We start from the raw sequence: 23874 nt of genomic DNA on the forward strand, positions 1-23874 counted from the left end.
AATATTGTGTCAATCAAGCTTCAGTGTCAACCGCAAAACTGAATTTAGCTGAAACATGATATCACATATAACATGAGCCTATGGATTATCATCCCAACTTTACATAAGGATAAATGTTTAATATGATTCGTTGCACTTTTTAGAGATGTAGCATTTCGTCCTGTTGTCTCCTGTTCTGTGTGCAGTCATTTGACACAGGGTAAGACACTCTGACCCAGAATTCTGATTGGATGAGCCAAAGTTTCAATATTGAAACTCGGTTAAAGGTCTAGCTTTATAAAACAGCTCTAAAAACAGGAAAACGTTTGACTTTCGTTGGAACTTGAAGATACAATAAAGCAAAGACAAAACGGGCAGAAATGGAAACTCATGGTACATTTAATTTCATTATTTATGAAATTTTCATAAAAACTGTGATTTTCCATCTACACATTTTCATTTATAAAATGTTTTATTTTTTTAAACTGAGCTCACACACGATTGCAATAATTCTATAACAAAACATCATCCCTATCAGAGCATTACATACTGTATACATGTAACTCTACACACATTTAAATGTAGTTCGACTGTTAACAAAGAAAACAGTCCATAAAAGCAAGTTAAACATATGAAAAAGGAATGCTGATTTGTATTTAAAGATTTGACAAATATCTGTATGAGATTGAAATGTAATGTCAGGGACAACACACAGCTCATTTATGGAGAACTGCTTTATGCATACACATATAAGAGCATAATTTTATTCATGGCCTTTACAAAAATATATGTATAGTAACACAAAATGGAGAATTGCCTCCAACACCAGGGAAGTCAGGTTCAGTCAATTGTTCACTAAAAGTGAAACATAAAAGTGAATTGACTAAAATAAGCAGATTTAATACAATTGTGCTCCTATTGACCATGGCAGTGCAATTTGACATTGGCTTTGATCAAGAATTAATGCCAGCATTCCCTTGGCACATCTGTTTACCAAATCAACAGATTTTGGCATAGAGGTCTTTGTATGAATTTCTTCTGAATAGACAAATGGTGGTCACACATCACCTCTGAAGAGATTTATTTTGCTTTTCGTTTTCACAAGTTATTCTTATGTGACAGTTTATGAATAGTTCTACCAACTTTCCAGTGTGAACACAATTTACCACAGTGATCACATTTATAGGGTACAAAACTGCAGCCAAAAGAAAATCTGAATTTAATCATGGTGTACTGATAATAAAACAAACAAACAAACAAAAAAGAATCACAGAAATTATGTACTTTCAACTCTTCTCTTATTATGATTGTTTATATACTGTATATATGTCAGTGTTACCTGATCTAAAATATCTCAGCAAATGCAAGAAAAACCTAAAAAGAAAAGCGTTGTTAACACAGGTGTGAAACAAAACAGACAAAGATAGATTTTAAGTGCTGGCAGGCTCATAGAAGGAGTCGCTGCCCTCAGTCAGATATTGCAAGATACTGGCAGCAAATAGAAAACTGTAAACATGGTAGAGACATTGTGCTGGTGGTGACGCTCCCAAGTTTTTAGAGTGGTTACTGAGCCATGTTAGGACCACGTGAAATAGGCGTGTCCAGGCTCCACTCTATTAGGTCAGTAACAATACGAGGTGCTGAGGATGGCCCAGTGTGGCTTGTGGGCTCAATTGCTCTTGAGCATCTCAATGCTTCCCTGCAGAAGGGACACGCTGTTCTGTGGTGGGTGTGAAGGGAAAATAAAACAACGGAGGAAAAAAAGGAGAGAAACTATTTACATATGGCAAGTCATCATAAGGCAAGCCAACCAGACATGTGATACGGGGAAACTCATCATCCTCACCCTGCCATGTTTTATCTCCAGCTCTGCCATCTCGATCAAGTTCTTGCGGAAGGCCACTACCCTCCTCGCCTTGAAGCTGGTGAGCTCTGTGAAAACACCAGATCTAGGTTAGAAAGTGGTCAGTTATTGTTTGCAAGATTTGAACAGAGAAATATTTGGACACCAAATTAGATCTAAGCCACTCCTCATAAACTACACATTTAAACCATAAACACAATTCATCAAAGCCGGTTTGGATCGCAAACTCACCTTTCTTGCCAGACTCAGAGAGCCTGTCAAACTTCTGCAGAGATTTTCTCTGGTTCTCTTCAGCCTGTGCGATGTCTTTACCCCGCAGGCGAGCCCTGTCAAGAGCCTTATTGCAATTCTCGTAATCGGCAAGGGCCCGTGCCCGTCTGTACAAAAGGTCCTAAAAGAATCCTAATGTGTTATTTTTTAGGAACGATCAAATCTTTATTTGAGTGTTGTTGGTGTAGTGACCTCATCTTCTGAATACTATACCAAGGTATAATGCACCTTAATAGAATCTGGAATTTGCACTTCTATATTATTGTATTTGCGTTAGACGAGTCTAAAAATACCTGTTCTTGATTTAAGATAGGGATGCACCGAAATGAAAATTCTTGGCCGAAGCCGAATAAAAATGAAACACTTGGCCGAATACAGAACATGTTTTTTTGCATTTCTTCTTTTTATTTAGACATTTTTTTCCCCATTGCATGAACTGAATGGTCAAAATGTGCTTTTTATAATTTGTCTTGCTTTTCAATAAATACAATATAACTCAAAATAAAATTGAGCAAGACAAAGTCAATAAAAATAAAAATCGAGCCCTCTCCCTTCATGAATAGCCAGTATTAGGCCTATAACTGACTGGTAAAAGAATGTAATGCAAGTTACTCTACTGTACCCCTACAACAAAACAGTTCATTAAAAAGTGTCATTCAACATAAGACCTATAAGCTAAAAATACGAATAAACGAAAACTGTTGGATTATTATAGGCATTATATGATAACGCATATCAGTTCACGTCTCTCCTCCAAACTCCACCCACAAAAGCTGGCGGCGGGGCTAACGTACTGTCAGACAGCCCGCTTCCGTCTGAAGTAAAGTTACCGACAGGTAAAGACGCTTTCATTCGGAAATTTACTCCCGCGCGGCAAGACCCATGCTGTGTATTTCTCTGACACTTTAAAATGCTCCACACACACACACACACACACAGCCAAAATGTTTGCGGCATTAATAAAGCGCACGAGCGTCTCTCTCTCTCTCTCTCTGCGCTGGTTGCTGCTTGATCATATCACAAGCCATGTTCCCTAAAATGTATTCGGACATTTCACATATTCGGCCGAATACCGAACATGTTCAGTTGCCGAACATTCGGTGCATCCCTACTTTAAAAAGCTAATACAGATTCCCAAAGAGAAAACTGTGACTTGTCAACCTATCATGGGTTATTAATAGAAGTGATATACCAGTCTTGAATATGAATAAACTGAAATGAATTTACAAAAGAGGGTAGGATTCACCTTGGCTGCTTGAATGTCTCTTGTGTAATATCTCAACAGCTCTGTTAGCTTGAGATCCTGATCTGATGCCACTCTGTCCTCAAGTTTCTGCAAAACACAAACATACACGTCAAATAGTCGCACAACCGTTTTACTGTCCAAGTACTTGTGGTCTCATGAACATATAGAAATACTCACCCTAAGCTTTTCAAACACATCAGCACATTTTTCCAAGTGTCTAGACAACAAAATGAAATAAATACACATTAGAAGTACATTACAAACTCAATTTTTTAATATGGTTATTGGAAATTCAACTTTCAAAACAGATCTGTTTTTTTACAACAGAATCTACGAAAACATTATTTTCAATACATCAGTTAAAGACATTTAAAGATGTTTATGGAAAAATGCTTCAATGTTTTGAGTGTAAAATATGTTCCTTACTTTTTTAACGTGGTGTTGTTGTCCGCAGCAGTGCTGTTCAGAGCCGCAGAAATAAGATTATAGTCATCAGCAACACCTTTAATTGAAAAAGGCAACAATAGAACTGTAAGCATTTGTAAATCTGTAATAATAAATTAAAGTCAAAACACTTTTAGTTAGTTTTCGGTAAAGACGACATTATCACTTTTGTGTGAACGGGTCATTTTCTCGGCCTTAGCAGTGGCATCCTTGATTTTGCCAGAATAATCCAGCAGAAAAGTCTTCTCCTGTTCAAAAAATTCATCAACCTCCTGGAAAACAAGGAAGCAGACAATCAATACCTTTAAAGTGATTAAAAATAAAAAAATCTGTCTTCATCATTTACTCACCCTCTTGTCATTTCAAACCTGTATGACTTTCTTCCACAGAACACAAAAGAAGATATTTTGAAGAATGTTCTTAACTGGCCCCCATTCACTGGTTTTGTGTCCACACAATAGAAGTGAATGGGGGCCAGTGGTGTTCAGTTACCAACTTCTACTTTTGTGTTCTGCGGAAGAAAGAAAGTCATAAAGGTTTGAAATAGCCTATTAGCCTAAGAGGGTGAGTAAATGGGAGGGGGCAGTTGTGGCCTAAAGGTTAGAGACTCCGACTTGTAACCCAAACATTGCCGGTTTGAGCCTCAGTACCAGCAGGGATTGTAGGTGGGGGGAGTGAATGATCAGCGCTCTCCTACACCTTCAATACCATGGCTGAGGTGAGACCCTTGAGCAAGGCACCGATCCCAACTGCTCCCTGGGCGCCGCAGCAATGGCTGCTCACTGCTCGGGGTGTGTGTTACTCACTGCTGTGTGTTTGCACTTGGAGGGGTTAAATGGAGAGTACAAATTCCGAGTATGGAACACCATACTTGGACTCACATCACATCACTATCACTAAATGATGACAGAATTTTCATTTTTGGGAATTTCATTTATCAATACGTAAATAGCACCTTTCCAACTAGTTTTTACAAAGCATCAAAGTAATATCAAGTTTATGAGACAGAGAGCAGCCGTGGGCGTGTCTTTATAAGAAACACAAGAGTTGATTTACACACTGACCTTGATCCCTGAGATAAGGACTTCATCAGCAGTCTTTACCATGTTCTTAAAGAATCCACCAAACATTTCCTTGGCATTTTTTCTCCTCACACTGAGCTATACAAGCAATGAGAAGGACAGCAGTGAACCAATAAGAACCAGACTCTTTACCTATCAACAGTGTGGATGAGATCCAGCAAAGTCACCTGTCTGTGTTATCTGTGGCAGTAATTGACACTTGGCAGTGCAAATTATGGCTGCATCGTAAGAGATTTTTATATGAACAAGCAAAGAAAGGGTGTTGTCCAGTCAGAGGAAGTTGTTGTGCTGAACTAAGCAGGAAGTGTATCTTAGAGTTTTACCCCAACAAACCCCCCCACCCCATCTTCTACACTCATCCTTTACTCTCTCCATATGCTTGTAACCTGCAAACACTGCAGATTTGCAGGAAGTAAGCAAAGCCAACAGATTCTCTCACTGCCACTCTATTTCCTGGTCTGGACAAAAAAGAAATTGTTTAGACAAAGAGGAAAACTCACATCCTGGTCGAATTCCAGGAATATCTGGAAGTTTCTGTCCTTGCTGAGGATGGGGTGGGAAGACAGTCTTTGAAGAAAAACTTCATGAACCTGCACAGTCTTCTTAAAAACAGCAAGGTATTCCCTGAAAAGACAGATTTAAACACATACATATATATATATATATGAATACCATTAATGCCACAGAAAGGGGATTTAAAGTGCAACAGACTGAGGATAAACTATTTAATTCACAATATTATATTGAAGTAGACGTACGCCTCAAGTTCCTGCTTCATTTTGGCATATTCCTCTTTAGTCATGCTGGATTCACCCTCTCCCAGCTTCTGCATCTTCTCTCTGGGACCCTCAAAGTCAGGCTTTGGTGGGGCGGGAGGAATCTAAGGAATTTTGAGAAGTGAAGGAACAGAAAAAAATCAACTGGAAGGCTCGATTCAACAAGAGACATGCTGAAATGCAGAGCAAAACACATTGTTCATATTTAAAAAAAGCATTGAAATGAGAGATATTTTGTAGTTTCCATGTTGGCTGATAGTTGCAGTGTGGATGTTGATAAGTTTAATGTAGACAACATTTTGGACTTACAATGAAGCCAGCATAGTCCTCAGTCTCCACGATTGTGTCATGGAGCCAGATAAAATCTTCATGTTGCCGTGATACCGAAAATTCCGGCTTCTGAAAGGAACTAAGTGTGGTCTGAGAGGAAGTGGATAACAAATCAACATATATAAACCATGCATAAATATCATAGGGGTGGTTTCCCGGATTGGGTTTAAGCCTAGTCTGGGACTAATTTAAATGTTATTGATGCCTTGATCGAAAACAACTTGCACTGACATATCTTAAAATATATCACTGAAATATATCAATCTGATATTTGATATATCAATTTGATATACCAAAATATATCAAAACAACTTAATTATCCTAATTTAACTAAGGCCTGGTCCTGGCTTAAACTAAACCTTGTCCTGGAAACCGCCCCATAGAGATTAAAATAGATCAAATGACACAGGATTTATTATGATCTATATTATTATGATTCTATATTATGATATGCTGACCAACATAATACAGGTACATGTGTAATCTGCTAAAATGGTTCCAAAAGGCTTACATTGGTGTGGACAGTGAATTTGACTTTGTCACGTTCACAAAGAGCGTCAGGTATGTCAATGAGGAGAGATGCATCGTTGTTTAAGTCCACTGTCACAGAGCGCAGCTAAACAAAACAAAATTTGTTGAAGACTAAAGACAACAGCTTAGAGAGGGAATTATGGTAATGTCGTGTGGGGAAAACATCTGTATTCCAATATTTGGCTTTGTGACTTTTTTATAATGCCGAGTTTCCTGTAAAGAAATTGTTTAAGTCACGTGTCTATTGCTAACGTAGATAGATGGATGGATGGATAGATACTGTCTTAAATAGTAACGTACAGTTTCACCGGACTGCAAATTAGTCCTCAGAAACAGCCAACAAAGCAGGTTAAAAGCAAGCATTGAAATTTACTAACCTTTACGTGCGATCAATCACTTGTTCAAAAAAGAGTTGGGCGGTTAACTTATTAAGCGGGCGGGCAGAATGAACACTTCCAACATTATCAATGAACAACTTCTGTCTCCACAATAAAAACATATTGCATGGATTACCTTCTCTTTATCACTGTCCCCCGAGAGCGATGTCATGATCGGAAGATATTTCGATAAGTTTCTCGCCTCTGGATATTTTATGAAACTTCCAACTTTCCAAGTGCAGCTCGCACGTCTTCACTTTCCACTTTCGTCTGTCAATGGGAACTTCCGGCTAGACATTTTTGCAGGCATCACGTCAAAATAAAAGCCGTTTTATAAACTCACACTCACATAAGCCGAAGATTTGAATTTAGTGAAATAATTAAAATAATAAAAGAGCTGTATAATTTTGTTTTGGTTGTAATTTACATGTCAAAAACCCGTTAAAGCACAGATGCCAGGGCGCCGTGTTAAAAAAAGCTTTGATTTATTCATTTAATTTAATTTATTTATATTTAAACCCTCCGTGCTTAAGAAAGCTAAACCGTATACATAACGTTTGAATACATATATATATATATATATATATATATATATATAGCTCAGTAAAATAAAGCTTTCAAACTTTACACAATCCCAACGAACAGCATCGTGGGAAATTATGTTTTATACCTACGAGTTCTATGTGGTTTCGTCATGTTTAGAACTACATTTCCCACAATCGTCCAAGTACATCCAGTTCAAACGGTTCGCTCCCTTTCAAACTGGCATGTTACAAGCTGTCTGTCTAGTTTTTATCTAGTATCCAAGGTATGAGATGCAGAATTAGTATTAAACATAACCATGGAAACGAACAGATAAAACCGCCACAAAAAGAGTTCACAATGGAGGTACTGAAACTTTTAATACAACGCAACACTGTGAGATCAATGGGCTTTCGCTCTGGTCAGTTCTCGCCCTTGGAGAGCTTTTCAACCAGCTGTCAATGGCGAACGCGCAAAAAGGTCAGTCAATACAGCACAGTGGACACAGAACGATACTCCTCTCTGGTGCGAACAGTAATGTCCTCAAAAACCAGTTCTCAGACTTCTGCAAGCATTGATGAGGATAAGGACTATCAGTTGTACGGTCCAGTTATAAGATCCAGACCACCTTCTCAACAGCACAAAGTACCTAAAAACCTGCACCCACTCTTAAATCACGCCAAAGCTCATTCGGAGTATGTGTCGGGACATTTGGCTCGTGTAATATTGCAGAAGGACCCTAGTAAACCATCTATATCCAGTGTGACCCGGATCTTGCAGAAGACCATGCCACCTGAGCAAGCCTTTTACCTGGAGAGGTGGAAGAGAAGGATGATTGCTAAACTCGGAGAAGACGGGTTTAAAGAATACAGCTTAAGTAAGATATTAAGAATATTGTTTTCTTCTATTTTTTTAAAAAAAACGTCCTAATTTATGTGTTGTGTATAGATATTTTCAAACAGGGAAAGCTATTTCATGCTGCTGTTGAGGAGAGTTTGACGCCAGAAACCTCCCCTAAGGAAGACATGGAGTGTCCATCAGAGGTGGCCGGATGCATGGAGAGTGTATCTCATGTGTTGAATGAAATAACAGGAGTGAGAGCTATTGAGAGTGCTGTGCATCATTCAAGATTGCAGTACCTGGGCATAGTTGATTGTGTTGCCCAATACAGGTGAGATTTGCTCATAAGAAGTCATCATAAAAAAATCCATAATACACTTTAATTGTAGGAAAATGCTTGACGTGATTTCATTTCTCGAAATAAGTTTATACTCACTCAACATACTGTTTTGTTACTAATAAGCTTCTTATTAAATGTTTTTTTTTTATGCAGAGATTCATTGTGTGTCATTGATTGGAAGACCTCGGAAAAGCCGAAACCTTTTCTTCACAATACCTATGATAATCCTTTGCAAGTAGCTGCATACATTGGGGCTTTGAACAGTGACAGCAACTACAGCTACCAGGTAAACATCTGTATAAGACATCTGCTTTTAAAATGTTTTGCAAGAGTTTCACTCCTTCCTTCATTCACGCTATGCTGTTTATGTACAGGTAGAAAACGGGTTAATTGTGGTGGCCTACAAAGATGGATCACCAGCACATGCTCACTTCATAAACTCTGAGCAGATTAAGCCATTTTGGGAGAAATGGCTCCTTCGACTTGAAGAATATGCCGTAAAATAGGTGACCTTCTACTGAACTAGTATAACACAACTAGGCAGACGCTTTTGAATTTTGGAATATTTCTACACAGTGTGTAGTTGAAAATGTTTTTATTTTTCATTTAATAAAAGAATAAATACTTTTGTATTCCAATGTTTTATTCACTCTACTTTAAAAGGTTGATCATATTTTGCTGCTATTGATTATTTATAGATTGTATGTGCATTACATAAAACAGTTTGCTGTTAACATACACAAAAGGCTATTTGCTAAAGAGTAATGAGGTGACATCAATGCCATCGGTCATAAATCATTAAAGGCGAACCAGGCTGCCCTGTAATCCGGGTCCTCTGTGAACCCCAGGTTTGTGAAGAGCCTGTAGGACACCCGGTTCTCCTCTTCTATAAAACAATACACTGGATAACCTTGAGAGAGCAGTCTCCTTGACATAATGGTTACCAAAGCTTTTGCATAGCCTTTTCCTCTGTGTTCTGGAATTGTGTACAACATTCCCATTGCACAGGAGGCATAAATCAATATCCATGCTACCGGCTGATCATCTGAGTCCAGAACACAACAGGAGGGGAAGTTCAAAATCATATTCCTAATCATTGGAATGCTGTGCTCATTGCCAAACTTCCAGGTACTGTTGACTAGAGCAAGATGGGACTCATTAAGGGATGACATCTTAAGTGATAAACTGCAAGAAAAAGAAGCACTTTTTGTCTAACTGTTGATTATATGATGAGGTTAAAAATCAAACGATAATCTACACAAAGGACTTTATACTAAGTTACACATTAGCAAACATGGCCTGTCATATAATAGCATGTAGCAAGTTAATGATTATATTTATACTTCACCTATTGCCATGTGAAAGTTTGGATGGTTCTTGAAGAACCATCATGTGGCACACAGCTTCTTTAATTAGAGGTACACCTTTGCTTGCTGCTACGTTTTCTAGTATCTTTTCATGATGAAGCTTGGTGGCTTGAAACAAAATTAAAAAGAAAAACGTTTGAGCTCAAGATTTTCATTTATTTAAAGCATAGCAACCACTACAAAGGAGATGCACATACCTAAACAAATAAATGTATTCCAGTCAATAATGTCTGTCTGTGCTAGTATGTCTCTGAGATAACCATCATTTTTGGAAAACACACTCAAATCCTTAAAAAGGTCTCCCTTCTGCAGAGTACAAATAAATGTGAGTCAGCACTTGTCTATACCAACTTTCGTTCTATCGTGTTTATCCAAGAATTTATAGTTTTGCACATACCTCGCGAATTTCTGGTTTGATGAGTACAAATCTGAACTCTGGCCAGTGGTCAGCAAATACACGAATGGGATCTGCTCCCTGACCAGTTCTGTTGAGTTGATAAATGTACCCATACACCTGTAAAAATCGAGAACAAACGAAACGATAAATAACATTACAGAATAATTGTAAACATTTAAAGTGACTTTACCAAGATGCAAAAAATGTACACAAAACCGTAAACTATATGAGGGATTTTAAAAAAGCAGCCAAGAAGTATGCAACTTTTCTAACTTATTCAAGGTTTTCAAACCTGCAGCGAGTGTGGGAAGTAGTTTTTAAGATCTATTTCCAGCATCTTGAGATTCTCTGTGGTCAGCTGGTACATTGCGCTTCCTGTAGCAGATGGTCTCGGGTTATGCGTGTCGACTGTAGGTTCCCACTTTTCAAAAGCTTGATGTAATGCACTGTTCAGGCCACTGGTTACTGTTTACGGTTTGGTCAAATGTTTACTTGTCTAATTTAGTATAAACCCATTTTGAGTGCCCCAGTGTTAATTTCGTTAACGAAAACTATGACGAAAAGTATTCGTTAACGACATGTTTTCACTGACGAAAACGAGACGATAACTAAATAAAAATGAATGCATTATAACGAAAACTGTAATAAAAATATACTGACATTTTCGTCAACTAATAAAAACGAGACGAAAATATTCTTGTCCCACCTGGCGGACATCAGATTGCGCGCATGTGCTGCTTATCTCATATAAACGGCAGAGAGAAGTCTCTGGGAGAAGGGAAAGCATAGGTGTCTCCACGCGGTTTACAAAGCGTCTTATTTTCCTTCACGATCGCCGGTAAAACGCCGCAAACTTGAAGCGCGACTGCAGGCGAGTCACCCCGAAACACATTACGAAGGCAAGCTCAAGTGTTTTTATATGCCTATGTTAACTTAACACGAGCTGCTGCATAACGTGAAATGCAACAAAGTCAGCCAAAAGAAACCAGCGCCGTCCTCTACTGATTATAGAAGTGATGAAGTGAGTCGAACTGTACATTCCAACCAAGTATGTAACATGTTTGCATGACTAAAGAAATGTAATACAATTTATATAATATGTCTTTTTGAAAGCTATTCTCATTCATTGCTGTCTCAAGCAGAGACAGTGCAGCGCTTACTTCAAAGAGGCATGCCATGAGCCAATAGCCTTTGAGTGTGAGCCCTGTCAGAGCGTTTCATTGGTTGAATGAACACGCCCAACTTAACGAGGCAATTGAGTCAAATGGGACTGAATGAACTGGAACATGTCGTTCATGGTCTAATACTCTGCGTTCCAACAATGCATATCTAGTTACTGAACTTTTCTGAAAAATAAAGGTAATGACCTGGTTTAATTTTATTCTAAGGTGAAGTAAATTATGTCAAAACAGTTGAATCTTTGTATGGAACATTTAATTACACCAAGTAAATGATTTAAACCATTTAGATTTTAGTAGACTAAATATAATGTATATTTATTCGACTAAAATGTTTTTCATATTTCGTCGACTAAAACTAGACTAAAACTAAAATGATGGGGTTGACTAAAATGTGACTAAAACTACATTGCATTTTCGTCAAAAGACTATGACTAAAACTAAATCAAAATTTGCTGTCAAAATTAACACTGGAGTGCCCCCTTAGAATCACTTCCGGGATTTTTATTTACGGTCCCTTTAAACCTAAGAACGATATGAGTATTTCAAATTTTAAACATTAATGTCTTGAAAGTAACATTTGGTAAATTGTGACTCTTTTTAGCAACTAAACTAGTTTAATCAATCGTCATATTATTGCCTAATTCATCCACATGTATTTCTAACACTTTCTAATAATTATTACATAATTCAACGTCAGTCATAATTATTTGAGGCAATTTTATTGACAAAGTTTTCGTAAACAAGCATTATATGATAGTCCATGCGAATAGGGTGTTTTAATATGAATTAGAAAACCTTTTTGCAGAAATGTACATAAAAATACATTATATATTGGTCTTAAAAGTGGTTTGTAAATGTATTACAAGATATAAATCCATACCCAAATTATACTGTGCTCATTATTTTGATAACATGACCTGGATTCAAATAAAATATTGTGGGAATTTTAGACAGTCATTTAGTACAAATGTACTTACATTTTTTAAACAAATCAGATTCATGATCTACTTTAAGGTTGGAGGATTTCTTTATCAGACAGGTGTAATGAATTCGTACCAGGCAGCCCTATAAGAAGGGTCCTCTGTGAAACCAAGGCTTTCAAAAAGTTTGTAGGAAAGCTGATTGCATTCTTCAATGAAACAGTACACAGGATAGCCCTGAGAATAGAGTTTCTTTGCCATTATAGTGACAAGAGCTTTGGCATAGCCCTTCCCACGATGCTCTGGTTGAGTGTACAATATTCCTAAGGCACAGTAATTGTACAAAAGGACCCAAGACACCGGCTGGTTGTTCTCATCTGTAATGCAGCATGTTGGGAAATGGGTGATGAGATTTAAGATGTTCTGGTAACCTTTCTCATCCCCACCAAATTTCCAAGTCTTGTTGACAACATCGGCATGAGACTCATTGAGAACTGACACTTTGAGCTCGAGGTCACTGAGGAATGAGATAAAAAATAATACTATTTAATATTTGTATTTAAAATCCATTCTATAGTAAATACTAGGGATGCACTGATACCGATCGGGCCTGATACTATGCTCATGCACTCGTAAAAATTCCCTGATACCAAAGACCGATACCTCATGTGACATAACAGACTGAAATCTGTTGTGAAATTTGGTTTGAAAGTTTGTGGCAAGCACATAAAATTATTTATTTTTTAATAATGTGTTTACAGTGGAGTTGTTTGTAATTACGAAGTTTTTACGACTATTTTTATTAGTCTCACTGTTGTGAAAAGGTACAGGCATCGGTATTGGCGAGTACCAGAGAAAAATATCACTACTCGTACTCTGTCTTTAAAAAATGGTATCGGTTCATGCCTAGTAAATACTAAACCAGGGTTCCCAGGTTTAGTCCTGAAGGGCCGGTGTCCTGCAGAGTTTAGCCTCAGCCCTAATTAAGCAGCTAGTCAAGATCTTAACAGGCACATCAAAACTTGCAGGCAGGTGTGTTGAGGTAGGTTGGAGCTAAACTCTGCAGGACACTGGCCCTCCACGAATAAGTTTGGGGACCCCTGCATAAAAGGACAACCCAATCATAAGATGTTCTATTTAACCGTATCAATCAAATTTTTAATTTGATATACTTCTTTTTTACATCACAGACTCGAGTTTCTGTCCTACCTAAGCTCAGGTACATGGTTTGGTTCAGGTAGTGTCATAAGGTGCACTAAGGTGTAACCCTTCATAAGGACATCCCGAGAAGCAGCTATTTCCTTCAGCATAGGTGCGTGACGCACATCACAACCTAAAATGAATTTAAAATGACCAAAAGTGAAATTAATATGTAACGTTACTTTCGTTAAATATAAAAAAGTAATACCTCCTACTAAAAAGTATGTGCTCCAGTCAATTGCGTTTTCCACAGTCAACATTCTTTTCAGGACTTCTTCATTGGTCGTGTACAGAGTCACCTTCTTCATAAAGTCCTTGGCTCGACCATTCTTATGATTTAAAACAAACAGTGATTTTTACACACAAGTGGTAAAGCATGCAAAGGATTTGATGGACCTTAAATGCAAACTCACATTCGGATCTGGTCGAACAATTATTGTAGTAAAGACTGGCCACGAGTCTACCACAACCTCCAATGTGTGCGGTTTCCCTCTGTTTAAGGCGAAAACAAATCCGTACACCTAAAAACAGTGCACCAAAACAGAAAAAGCAACATGTAAACCATTATAACGATTAACGTTACATTGTTCAGATGTTCGGAAACAAAAGGTGAGAAACAAACGCCATACCTTCAACGATTTAGGCAAGTGCGCATATAAAGTGATCTCGGCGTGCTTTAACTCGTCTGAATTTAAAATTCTCATGTTCTACATTAAACAATCAGTCCGCTTGAATCTGGAAATAAAATGAGAAATATGATTCGCCAGGAAGAGGTGGCAAGAGTCTGCTATCCAGATATAAGTCACATACAGAATACCAAAGGTGAAAGATATTGAAGTGTAATATTTAACTTCGATAAAGAATGCAGAATTTAACTTAACTGTAGCTGTCGCCTAAAAACAGACTTCACAAAACATTTACGAATCTTAAGTTTTAAACCAATAGGTGCGTTCGACGTCTTGCGGCGCTGGCAGACCGTTTGGTAAATGACCTCATAGTACCGCGAGAGTGATGCTACAACATACATCAGAGCAGTCTGCACTTTAATCGCTCTCGCGGTACTTTAATGTCATAAGGCCACCAATCTGCGCAGATCCGCACATACGTCAGATCATGTGACTTTAGCACGCTGCTTAGTTTCGTTACGTTAAAACAGTTTGTAAACGTAGGGAATAATCTTTTAATTGCCAACTGAAATATGCATTTCATTTAATATTCGTATGTGAATTTTAATATGTGAAATGTTTTACTGTTTTATGGGATATAGTTCTTGTACACGCATTGTTGAAAGTAAAGGCTTTCTATTACATAAAACAGCAGACCAGCAGATGTCATCAGCACGCCTTATTCGCGGACTTATCCATTACTGAACAAACTATCCAATCGCACTTTGCAGGAGGCGGGATTTGTCGGAATGCAAGCTAGTGCAACACGGACATAATTTTTAACGTGTAAAATATTAATACTCATTATTATTTGTAATAACGATTTACTTTTAGATTCAATTCAAAAGAGATCTTGCTACAAGAAAAGAAAAAAGTTCTCAGGCAGTGATAAAATTCCTCCTTTTGAGAAAGGAAATTTACAAAATACTATAAAGTTAATTTGTCTATTCTCTACATTACTTATGTGTGTGCCCACACTTTTATCCATATTTACATTACTTTTGTATGTTTTATTTGGATGTGCATTTGGGTCTATTTCATATATGAACACATTGTATAACCAGGACCCTTTTCCCTATTGAACACAGGAGACCCTAATGTGATAGTATCCTATTCAGTTGTCAGAATTTGTTCCTTATGCTATGACTGACAAATTTAAAGGCAGCAGTGTCAGAACATATGTATTGTGGGTAAAAAAAGTCAGCAGTGTCAATCTAAAACACGCATGAACGTTCCCTCTTATGAAACACTGGGGGAACGGTATCTGACAGTAACAAGCTCAGCCGTCGGGATACCGTTCCCATGGCTGAATTTAGAAGTGGAAGGCTATAAATTCCAAAGACTCCCCCAGCAGCAGTTCAGTGGGATAGTGGTTAGTTAATGTGGACCATGTTTAAAAGTTGTTGGTTTGAGGCCTGCTTAAGCCGGACTTTCTTCACCATTGAACACAGGGGAACCTTATCTGACAGTATCATTCTCAGGTGTCTGAACACATTACTTCTCCTGTGATAGACAAATTTAAAGACTGCAGTGTCAGAACCTATTTGTGTGGGTTAAAAATCAGCATTGTATATCTAAAACATGTATGAACTTTCCCTTTTATGAAACACTGGGGGAATGGAATCTGACAGTAACAGTCTCAGCAATCAGATACCGTTCCTCTGTTTTCTCAGTATGTCTGTTCTATAGCTAAAAGTTGTCACACATAATTACAAAATTCAAATGACTGCTGTGCGCCAACACTTTTATCCACATTTATATTACATTGACACATTTTGCAGATACAGTCAGGGGCGGACTGGCCATCTGGCGTACCGGCGTTTTCCCGGTGGGCCGCTAACGTATCAGGCCGGAACGGAGGCAGTGGCCACTAACTTATGGGGCCGTAACGGACGCATTTGCCGTTAACGTATGGGGCCGTAACGGAGGCGTTGGCCGCTTAGATAGACGTATTATAAATGTGAATGCACACAACGCGAATGCAAAAGACACATATGCATGCACCACCACCCCAATCTCCCGTAAACATTAACTTTACAAAAAAACAAATGTATTTTTACTTGTGGTCCTATAACTCTCATTGCATAGTCTTATCGTTTATAAAAAAATATACAGGTAATAATAAGTAGACCTAATAAAATCAGGTGTACACAAGACATGCCAGTCCAGCAAGTCCATCTAGTGACTGCTTAAGAAGATCACTATAGTCGGTACAAACTCAGGCCACAGACATAAAAGACAAACAAATATAGAAACATGCCTTTTATTATTGTGACATTTTTCAAAATTGTAACTTTTCTCCGAGCATTAGAATCTAGTAAGGTGGTATGGTTGATTATTATGTCAGTGTGGAGTATTTTTATTCATAATCGGTTGTTGAAAATGACTATAGAGACAAAAAAACAATAAGTTTACCAACAATAAAATTAACAGTTTACTCATGAGCAAATCCAGGTGAAGTTTATTGCTCCGTGAATGTTGAAAACATCCTGCACTATCATGTGGTCTATTGGCAGGTGTTTTCAAGGACCTTGATTGAGTTCAACCATGGCTGGCTCCAGACCACAATTTTGCATTCAGGCAGCTTAAAAAAATGAAAAGTATCATCACAGACAAAATCTTTTTTGTAAACAAGAAATGTAAACAGATATTGTGAACAATATTGTGATATTAGAGTTGACATTGTGTGTTACCAGTGCATTGGCGGGGTCTTTAGGAATGGTACATAGGGCCTCAACACCACCCTTTCTGCAGCTGGTTCTGGCCATTTTCACGGTGAAGGTGTATTTCAGGCCAGAGACAAGCTACAATGTAAATCAGAAACATGTTTAGAACATATACATTCTGTATCTATCTGGTTTAGTGAAAGAGCCATTAAAATTATATTTCTTCATGAAATACTACACACATTTTGTCATACAAGTGTGTAAGATGTTTTATTTTAGCAGTAAATTATTTATTTTTACAAAGTTTATTTTAGGTTTGTTTGAAACAAATGAACTGGTTTTGTTCTTTTGCGCAAATCACACCTTTAAGCCCATTGCACATTGAGTCCGAAATTTGCGTCCGAAATTTCCGCACGTTAAAAAATAAATACGACCTCACGTTGTGTCAATCGCATTTACACACTGCCTCCGATATTTTCGTCCGTCATAAAAAAAATCGGACCGGGTTCGATATTCTGCGTTTTTCGCATCCGTCAAGCATTTTGAGTGGCCTTTTTTAACAATTCAGAGACACCGTACAAACGAGAGCCAAATACGAAAAAACGCATACGAAAATTTCGGACTGTATGTGCAAAGACATTTACTTGCGCGTTTTGGTAACCACCCTTTTAACTGTAACGTTACGTTACATTTGCCGTTTTAAAAGTGAAACTCCATGCCTAAGGAAAAAAACATGGTTTTATTTTCGTAAAAGTGTCGGAACCATGGTTTATTGGTGGACTGATTACCATTTGTATTACTTTCATCATGGATAAATCGTGATTAAATTGACAACGTCATTTTTAAACTGCTTAAGGGCGGACCCGTAATGTCACGTTTGACGATACAATCATCAGTCATCATGACAGTCAAAGTACAGCATCATTATTTTTTAGGAAGGAAGTATCATTCACACTGGGATGTGGTTGATCGACGTGTCCAAATGTAAAGAGGAAACAACAAATAAACATTTTTAAAAACAAATGAAAGTACTTACTTGTTTTTGGACCTTGATGACTTCGCACACCTGACTCACAAACGCATCATTGCTTCCCCTGTTGTACTGGGCCACTGCGTACTGTAACGCATCCTGAGCGCCTTGATCATTCATGTCCGCATCGACAGGGCCTCCGACCATCCCGGCGCTCGCCACGGCTAAAATCACTGCTAAAACCGATACTATCATCTTAACATACATGATGGCGTTTGTTGTAACTAACTCAAACTGTTTCGACTTGCTCTTGTATCGAAACCGTGGACGGTAAACAGCGGTTTGGATTATATAAACAATGCGTCACAGGTTAAAAAGCAGTGCATAGGGGAGGTGCCCAGCGGTTTAACCAATCACGGCCGTAGGGAGGATACTGTAAATAGTTTTGGGGGAAAACAGTGATTTTATTCTAATCACAGCATTTCCAAGGCTATCATATAGAATTGTAATCTTCTATCATCCTTTTGTAATTATATGAGCTTTAAACGTTCAGCCTTATAGATTTATGCAAACCTTAAATGCTATGTTTAAAGATAATTTATATAAATCTTTTCAAAGAACTCTTTCTTTCTTTCTTTCTTTCTTTCTTTCTTTCTTTCTTTCTTTCTTTCTTTCTTTCTTTCTTTCTTTCTTTCTTTCTTTCTTTCTTTCTTTCTTTCTTTCTTTCTTTTGCGTTTCTGTTGACCCTACTTTAAACAGCTTCAGTAAGCACAACTTTATTTGGTTTTGTTTTGTTTTGTTTGTTGTTGTTTTGTCAAGGACAATGAGAGACGGCCATTGACTATGTTACTTTGCATCTGGTTTGTTTGTGATTCTCATAAAGTTACTTCATAGTACAGTGACAGATTTATAAAACAACATAAAATAGAAGCTAAGGAAACCTGCATAACTTGAGGATTGTAACTTGAGGAATGATCATCATGATAGAGCAACAACAGTTATGTTGGACCTGAAGTTTTTGTATGATTCAGAGTCAACCGAAACATCAGCACATTTTTGTTAGACATTGCAACAGAGGCTCTTTTGTTCCTTAGTTTGAATTTTCACATGCCTCAGAATGGATAAGCTCATAATGTTGAATACACATGCCAACAAAACAATAAACTAGAAGTTGCAAGATCTCCAGGTCTGACCTTATCATACTGCATTCTTATATAATTTTAATTAAGAATATTTGTGCTCAGATGAAATGGAAAAGCCATGATGACTTCATAATAATAATTCCAGTCAGTCAAACATACACATCCTGTTTTTTTCTTATTTTTAAGTCATGTCCTATCTCTGCTTCTTGTTATCAGGAAATGTAATTAGCACATATTAAATTGTCTCATATTCTCAGAAGTAAATCCACTTAAGTATAATCATTGTTTTTGAACAAAGCAAAGAATAGGGTGTGTTTACTCCCTTCCTAGTGGAATTTCCTGATTTTTTTACAACAATGTAGGTAGATTTTAACGTTGTCATTCAAATTTCTAAGGCTGTAAGTTCACTGGACTTCAGCAGGACAATTAGACAGATTTAATTTTAAAGATCAACATGTATAACAAAGTACAAAAATATAGGCTAATAGAATAGAATAATCTGGTCAGAATGTGAACCGCAATGTTGTTGCTCAGCAGATTTATTTCTAATTTGACTTGAAATTGACATATGAATATCATTGATTATACATTTACTATAAGGTGCTATTTGCTAACAATTAGTTAATGCATCAGTTAACATGAACTAACAATGAACAATACTAAAGCATTTATTAATTTTACTTTTTTTAAAAACATTTTAAAAATCAAACGTTATGTCTATTAACATTAGTTAATGCACCATGAACTAAGGATTAATAAATGCTGAAAAACTAAATTGTTCATGGGTAGCTAATGCATTTACTACGTTAACAAATAGCGCCTTTTGTAAAGTGTTACAGAAATCTCTTTCTGAGCAAAGATGTTTAACACCATTTAAAATGTCATTGAAAAAACACAAATGGTTATATTGTCCATGTCAATTGTTTTAGCAGGGACTGATCATCTAAAACTGCACTGAATTGTTTAGTTTATTACCTCTTTTTGAGAAGAATACACACACACACACACACACACACACACACACACACACACACACACACACACACACACACACACACACACACACACACGTATGGTTTACTATCTCCGTGGGGACAGTCCATAGGCGTAATGTTTTTTTTACTGTACAAACGTGACCCTGGACAACAAAACCAGTCTTATGGGTCAATTTTTCGAAATTGAGATTTTTACATAATCTGAAATCTGAATAAATAAACTTTCTATAGATATATGAGTTGTTAGAATAGGACAATATCTGGCTGAGATATAACCGTTTAAAACTCTGAAATCTGAGAGCGCAAAAAAAACAAAATATTGAGAAAATCGCCTTTGAAGTTGTTAATCAAGGGCACTGTGGCAGACCATCCACTCACAAAAATAAAGTTTTTATATATTTAAGGTAGGAAATTTACAAAATATCTTCATGGAACATGATCTTTACTTAATATCCTAATGATTTTTGGCATAAAAGAAAAATCGATAATTTTGACCCACACAATGTATTTTTGTCTTTTACTAAAAATGTTTCTGTGCTACTTACAGTTTTTTACGATTGCTTAAGCACAATTTTGAAAACAGGGCCCGGTTTGTCAAAACACTACACACAATTAACACAACCCTACACCAAAGTAGCACAACACTTCAGATCATTTGCAAAATGGAACACTTTTGTCAAAACTATCCACAACTTTTTAAAAACAATATTTTGTTACCATACGAAACACACACATTTCATATGACTTTAATCTTTTTGAACCAGTTACACACTGCTGTTGCTAACCTAAAACACTTTTAGCAAGTCTCATTCTCAGTGATTAGAGTACTGTAAATGAAGTACACAGAGAAAGTGCAACTATACAATAGTTCACCAAACACTACACAAGACCAATGCTGCAGACTGAGGAAAATATCATAGATTTCTCTCCATATACCCAAATCAGTCAACATGGAGAATCACAACAAAACATGTCCCAGTTGTCATGCTACTACAGTATTGTGCATAACACTGTTAGCTCAGCAAACAACAGATAAACATAAAATACTGTATCCAGTACAGGTTTCAATTACAGTAAATAACAACAATAACAACCATAAAAAATAATCTGAAAAAAAACTGACAATATTGTACAGAAAATACTACAGTAAACATACTATACATTATCTCTTCGCCTAGCTGGATCTGGCCAGAGAATTTCATCAACATCACAAGCAATATCCTCATTAGCAAGACAACGCGGGAAGAATGGTCTTGAATGTCGAATCCATCCTTGCACAGCTGTGGCGTCGACTTGGTCACAGGCGTCCTCCATGGCCTGAATGAGGGGTACCTGAGCCTGGGGCTGGAGATCGTAAACCTTCCACCGCCATGCAGAGAAAAACTCTTCGATAGGGTTTAGAAACGGAGAGTATGGTGGAAGGTATAGTACTGTTAACTGTGGATGGAGTTGAAACCAGTTCTGGACCAAAGCAGAGCGGTGGAATGACACATTGTCCCAGATGACAGATTATTGTATCTGGTGCATTTCGTTACCTGCTGTGACGATGTGGTGCAATCGGTCCAAAAATGCGAGAATGTGAGGTGTGTTGTAAGGGCCCATTTTGGCATGACGGAGGAGAACCCCATGCTGTGAAATGGCAGCGCAAAGGGTGATGTTACCCCCACGTTGCCCTGTGGCCAATGATATTTCTGCCTCATCAATATATATGATTTCATGCACGATTTCCTCAGCATCCATCTGCAAAACTCTCTGAAATACAGTGAAAGACAACATTGTGTAGTTCAGGATAGGTCTAGAATATTACAGTCAATGTAAAAAAGTAATGTGTGGAGTATGCAACATCACAGTGCTAAAGTGAACAATACAAACCTCCACATACTCACGCCGCAGCCGTTTGACCCTCTCTGAATTCCGCTCAAAAGGCACTCGATAAAGTTGTTTCATTTGAACCTGATGTCTTTTCAGGATGCGTGCCAGTGTTGACTGAGAGACCTGATGCACATTATTGAAAATGGCATGGTCACCGATAATGTTTGCTTGTAGTTCTCTGAGCCTAATAGCATTATTGGCCAAAACCATGTTTATTATCTCTCTCTCTTGTTCTTGCGTGAATATGGCCCCCCGTCCTCCTTGTCGTTCCCGACGCTCAATCCTATGTAGAGAATAATACATGTAACTTACTGTTCAATGTCACAGGAAGGGGTATCACAAGTGCTGATATGGTGCATACAATAAGCGACTGATTACTGTAACTGTAGACAGATCTTCTTTTACCTGTTTTTCCTGTCGAAAAGTCCTTATGACAGATGCCACTGTATATCTGCTAAGGTTTGGCTGAACTCTCAGTCCAGCCTCCCTCAGCGTCAATCTGTGGTTCACAACATGGTCCACTAGTGTTGCACGAATGTCATTTGATAAGTTTGGTCCTCTTCTTCTTTGTGCACGTTCTCGTCCTGCTTCAGGTCTCCCTCGGCGTCTTCCTCTTCCTCTACCTCCTCCTCCTCCTCCTCCTCCTCCTCTTCCTCCTCTGTGTAGTCGTCCTCTCACCCTCACTCTTCTTCTGACTCATTCCATTTTGGTTGAAGGCAGGTGAACCTAACTGCTGCATTTTTATAGTGCTTAAACCTGATTGGTGCGTCTACAATTTAGCAATCATGTGTTTGTGCACCTGATGTCTGTGTTTAACAGATTGGCTCATAGGTGTGGTAATTTGACAGTCAGTGCTTTGGAATTGCAAGGAAGTGACATCATGATATACTTCTGTGTCTGATGTATACAAGTGTGTTTAGTGTTTTGCAAATCACTGTGTGTAATGTTTTGCAAATAGTGTGAAGCTGACAATGTGCTTACAGTTGTGCAAATCTAGCCTTGTGTTTTGCTCCTTGAGTGTAAGGTTTTGCTAATTGTGGGAAAATTTGAATTTTAGTGTGTAAGCAATCGTAAAAAACTGTAAGACTGGTTTTGTGATCCAGGGTCACTGTATATTCTATCCCCTATCCCTAACCCAACCCCTAAACCTAAAGATCATAGAACACTTTTTGCATTTTTAGATTTTTAAAAAATATTGTTCTGTGCAATTTATAAGCTTTTGTGCCCATGAGGACCTCAATTTTGGTCCCCACAGTGACACGAGTCCCCATGTGTTGGTGTGCATTCATGTTTAGGTCCCCACCGGGATATACAAACATGAACACACACACACACGCACACACACACACACACACACACGCACGCACGCACGCACGCACGCACGCACGCACGCACGCACACACACACACACACGTAGGCTATGTTTTATTATCTCCGTGGGGACAGTCCATAGGCGTAATGAGTTGTATACTGTACAAACTGTATATTTTATCCCCTACCCCTAACCCAACCCCTAAACCTAAAGATCGTATAGAAAACTTTTTCCATTATTAGATTTTCAAAAATGATCGTTCTGTACAATATAAGCTTTTGTGCCCGGGTTCCCACAGTGACACGGGTCCCCATGAGTTGGTGTGCATTCAGATTTAGGTCCCCACTAACAAACCAAGTCCACAGCTCCGACCTTGACCACTCTGTACCGTCCCTGGCTACTTTCTGAAAAATAATATAATGCTGAAAACAACTTGAGCAAAGCCCCAACTATGACTTTACCACAGTAACTTAATGTACCAAGTTTAAATATAGTATTTGACCACATAATTTACCATTCACAAATTTACAGTTGTCCTGTTCTCGTATATTACTTTTATTGGTCGCAATGCTGTGGTAATGAAATA

The 23874-nt window shown here is 37.8% G+C and overlaps 5 protein-coding genes across 7 annotated transcripts; 1 reads left to right on the plus strand and 4 right to left on the minus strand.

The window, feature by feature from the left end:
- Positions 1-368: 368 nt before the first annotated feature.
- On the minus strand, positions 369-7199 carry snx5 (sorting nexin 5). Its single transcript, XM_057341958.1, has 13 exons — positions 7036-7199; positions 6503-6607; positions 5971-6081; positions 5644-5765; positions 5386-5509; positions 4868-4963; positions 3970-4075; positions 3786-3861; positions 3537-3576; positions 3360-3446; positions 2075-2234; positions 1826-1911; positions 369-1699 (listed from the first exon to the last, which is right to left on the minus strand). The coding sequence occupies exons 1-13, from the start codon at positions 7069-7071 to the stop codon at positions 1649-1651; spliced, it is 1200 nt and encodes a 399-aa protein (XP_057197941.1). The 5' UTR covers positions 7072-7199; the 3' UTR covers positions 369-1648.
- Positions 7200-7638: 439 nt separating this feature from the next.
- On the plus strand, positions 7639-9239 carry mgme1 (mitochondrial genome maintenance exonuclease 1). The gene is made up of 4 exons (XM_057341961.1): positions 7639-8298; positions 8370-8592; positions 8755-8887; positions 8976-9239. Exons 1-4 carry the CDS (start codon positions 7710-7712, stop codon positions 9105-9107), a joined length of 1077 nt encoding a protein of 358 aa, XP_057197944.1. The 5' UTR covers positions 7639-7709; the 3' UTR covers positions 9108-9239.
- Positions 9240-9354: 115 nt separating this feature from the next.
- si:dkey-76k16.6 (uncharacterized protein LOC566817 homolog) lies at positions 9355-12008 on the minus strand. Its single transcript, XM_057341971.1, has 5 exons — positions 10658-12008; positions 10366-10482; positions 10166-10274; positions 9950-10076; positions 9355-9786 (listed from the first exon to the last, which is right to left on the minus strand). The coding sequence occupies exons 1-5, from the start codon at positions 10730-10732 to the stop codon at positions 9390-9392; spliced, it is 825 nt and encodes a 274-aa protein (XP_057197954.1). The 5' UTR covers positions 10733-12008; the 3' UTR covers positions 9355-9389.
- A 252-nt stretch (positions 12009-12260) lies between these two features.
- Positions 12261-15164, minus strand: si:dkey-76k16.5 (uncharacterized protein LOC566887 homolog). Of its 3 annotated transcripts, none has more exons than XM_057341967.1 (5): positions 14548-15164; positions 14296-14401; positions 14080-14187; positions 13676-13995; positions 12261-12983 (listed from the first exon to the last, which is right to left on the minus strand). In XM_057341967.1, the coding sequence occupies exons 2-5, from the start codon at positions 14368-14370 to the stop codon at positions 12578-12580; spliced, it is 909 nt and encodes a 302-aa protein (XP_057197950.1). In that variant the 5' UTR covers positions 14371-14401; positions 14548-15164; the 3' UTR covers positions 12261-12577. The 3 variants fall into 3 exon arrangements, with proteins under 3 accessions (XP_057197950.1, XP_057197951.1, XP_057197949.1); XM_057341968.1 differs by having other exon boundaries at positions 13676-13799; positions 13875-13995; positions 14296-15159; XM_057341966.1 differs by having other exon boundaries at positions 14296-15164.
- A 1414-nt stretch (positions 15165-16578) lies between these two features.
- On the minus strand, positions 16579-18342 carry cst3 (cystatin C (amyloid angiopathy and cerebral hemorrhage)). Its single transcript, XM_057341979.1, has 3 exons — positions 18034-18342; positions 17025-17135; positions 16579-16915 (listed from the first exon to the last, which is right to left on the minus strand). Exons 1-3 carry the CDS (start codon positions 18232-18234, stop codon positions 16838-16840), a joined length of 390 nt encoding a protein of 129 aa, XP_057197962.1. The 5' UTR covers positions 18235-18342; the 3' UTR covers positions 16579-16837.
- Between the last annotated feature and the right edge of the window lie 5532 nt (positions 18343-23874).

The sequence above is a fragment of the Triplophysa rosa genome, linkage group LG9 (assembly GCF_024868665.1).
Source record: "Triplophysa rosa linkage group LG9, Trosa_1v2, whole genome shotgun sequence".
Classification (NCBI taxonomy): Eukaryota; Metazoa; Chordata; class Actinopteri; order Cypriniformes; family Nemacheilidae; genus Triplophysa; species Triplophysa rosa.

Bases quoted from the DNA above. Each gene is read 5' to 3' on its own strand.
- snx5 (XM_057341958.1), bottom strand. From the start codon at position 7,071: ATGACATCGCTCTCGGGGGACAGTGATAAAGAGAAG. The intron at 6,608-7,035 runs GTAATCCATGCA...TGTTTTGTTTAG, and splicing joins GGGACAGTGATAAAGAGAAG to CTGCGCTCTGTGACAGTGGA. The intron at 5,766-5,970 runs GTAAGTCCAAAA...AAAATTCCTTAG, and splicing joins AGGACTATGCTGGCTTCATT to ATTCCTCCCGCCCCACCAAA.
- mgme1 (XM_057341961.1), top strand. From the start codon at position 7,710: ATGAGATGCAGAATTAGTATTAAACATAACCATGGAAACGAACAGATA. The intron at 8,299-8,369 runs GTAAGATATTAA...TGTTGTGTATAG, and splicing joins GTTTAAAGAATACAGCTTAA to ATATTTTCAAACAGGGAAAG. The intron at 8,888-8,975 runs GTAAACATCTGT...GTTTATGTACAG, and splicing joins ACAGCAACTACAGCTACCAG to GTAGAAAACGGGTTAATTGT.
- si:dkey-76k16.6 (XM_057341971.1), bottom strand. From the start codon at position 10,732: ATGTACCAGCTGACCACAGAGAATCTCAAGATGCTGGAAATAGATCTT. The intron at 10,275-10,365 runs GTATGTGCAAAA...TGTACTCTGCAG, and splicing joins TCAAACCAGAAATTCGCGAG to AAGGGAGACCTTTTTAAGGA. The intron at 10,077-10,165 runs GTATGTGCATCT...TTTTGTTTCAAG, and splicing joins GAATACATTTATTTGTTTAG to CCACCAAGCTTCATCATGAA.
- si:dkey-76k16.5 (XM_057341967.1), bottom strand. From the start codon at position 14,370: ATGAGAATTTTAAATTCAGACGAGTTAAAGCACGCCGAGATCACTTTA. The intron at 14,188-14,295 runs GTATGGCGTTTG...CACTGTTTTTAG, and splicing joins ACTTGCCTAAATCGTTGAAG to GTGTACGGATTTGTTTTCGC. The intron at 13,996-14,079 runs GTGAGTTTGCAT...TTAAATCATAAG, and splicing joins TTGTTCGACCAGATCCGAAT to AATGGTCGAGCCAAGGACTT.
- cst3 (XM_057341979.1), bottom strand. From the start codon at position 18,234: ATGTATGTTAAGATGATAGTATCGGTTTTAGCAGTGATTTTAGCCGTG. The intron at 17,136-18,033 runs GTAAGTACTTTC...TTTACATTGTAG, and splicing joins TCATCAAGGTCCAAAAACAA to CTTGTCTCTGGCCTGAAATA. The intron at 16,916-17,024 runs GTAACACACAAT...CATTTTTTTAAG, and splicing joins AAGACCCCGCCAATGCACTG to CTGCCTGAATGCAAAATTGT.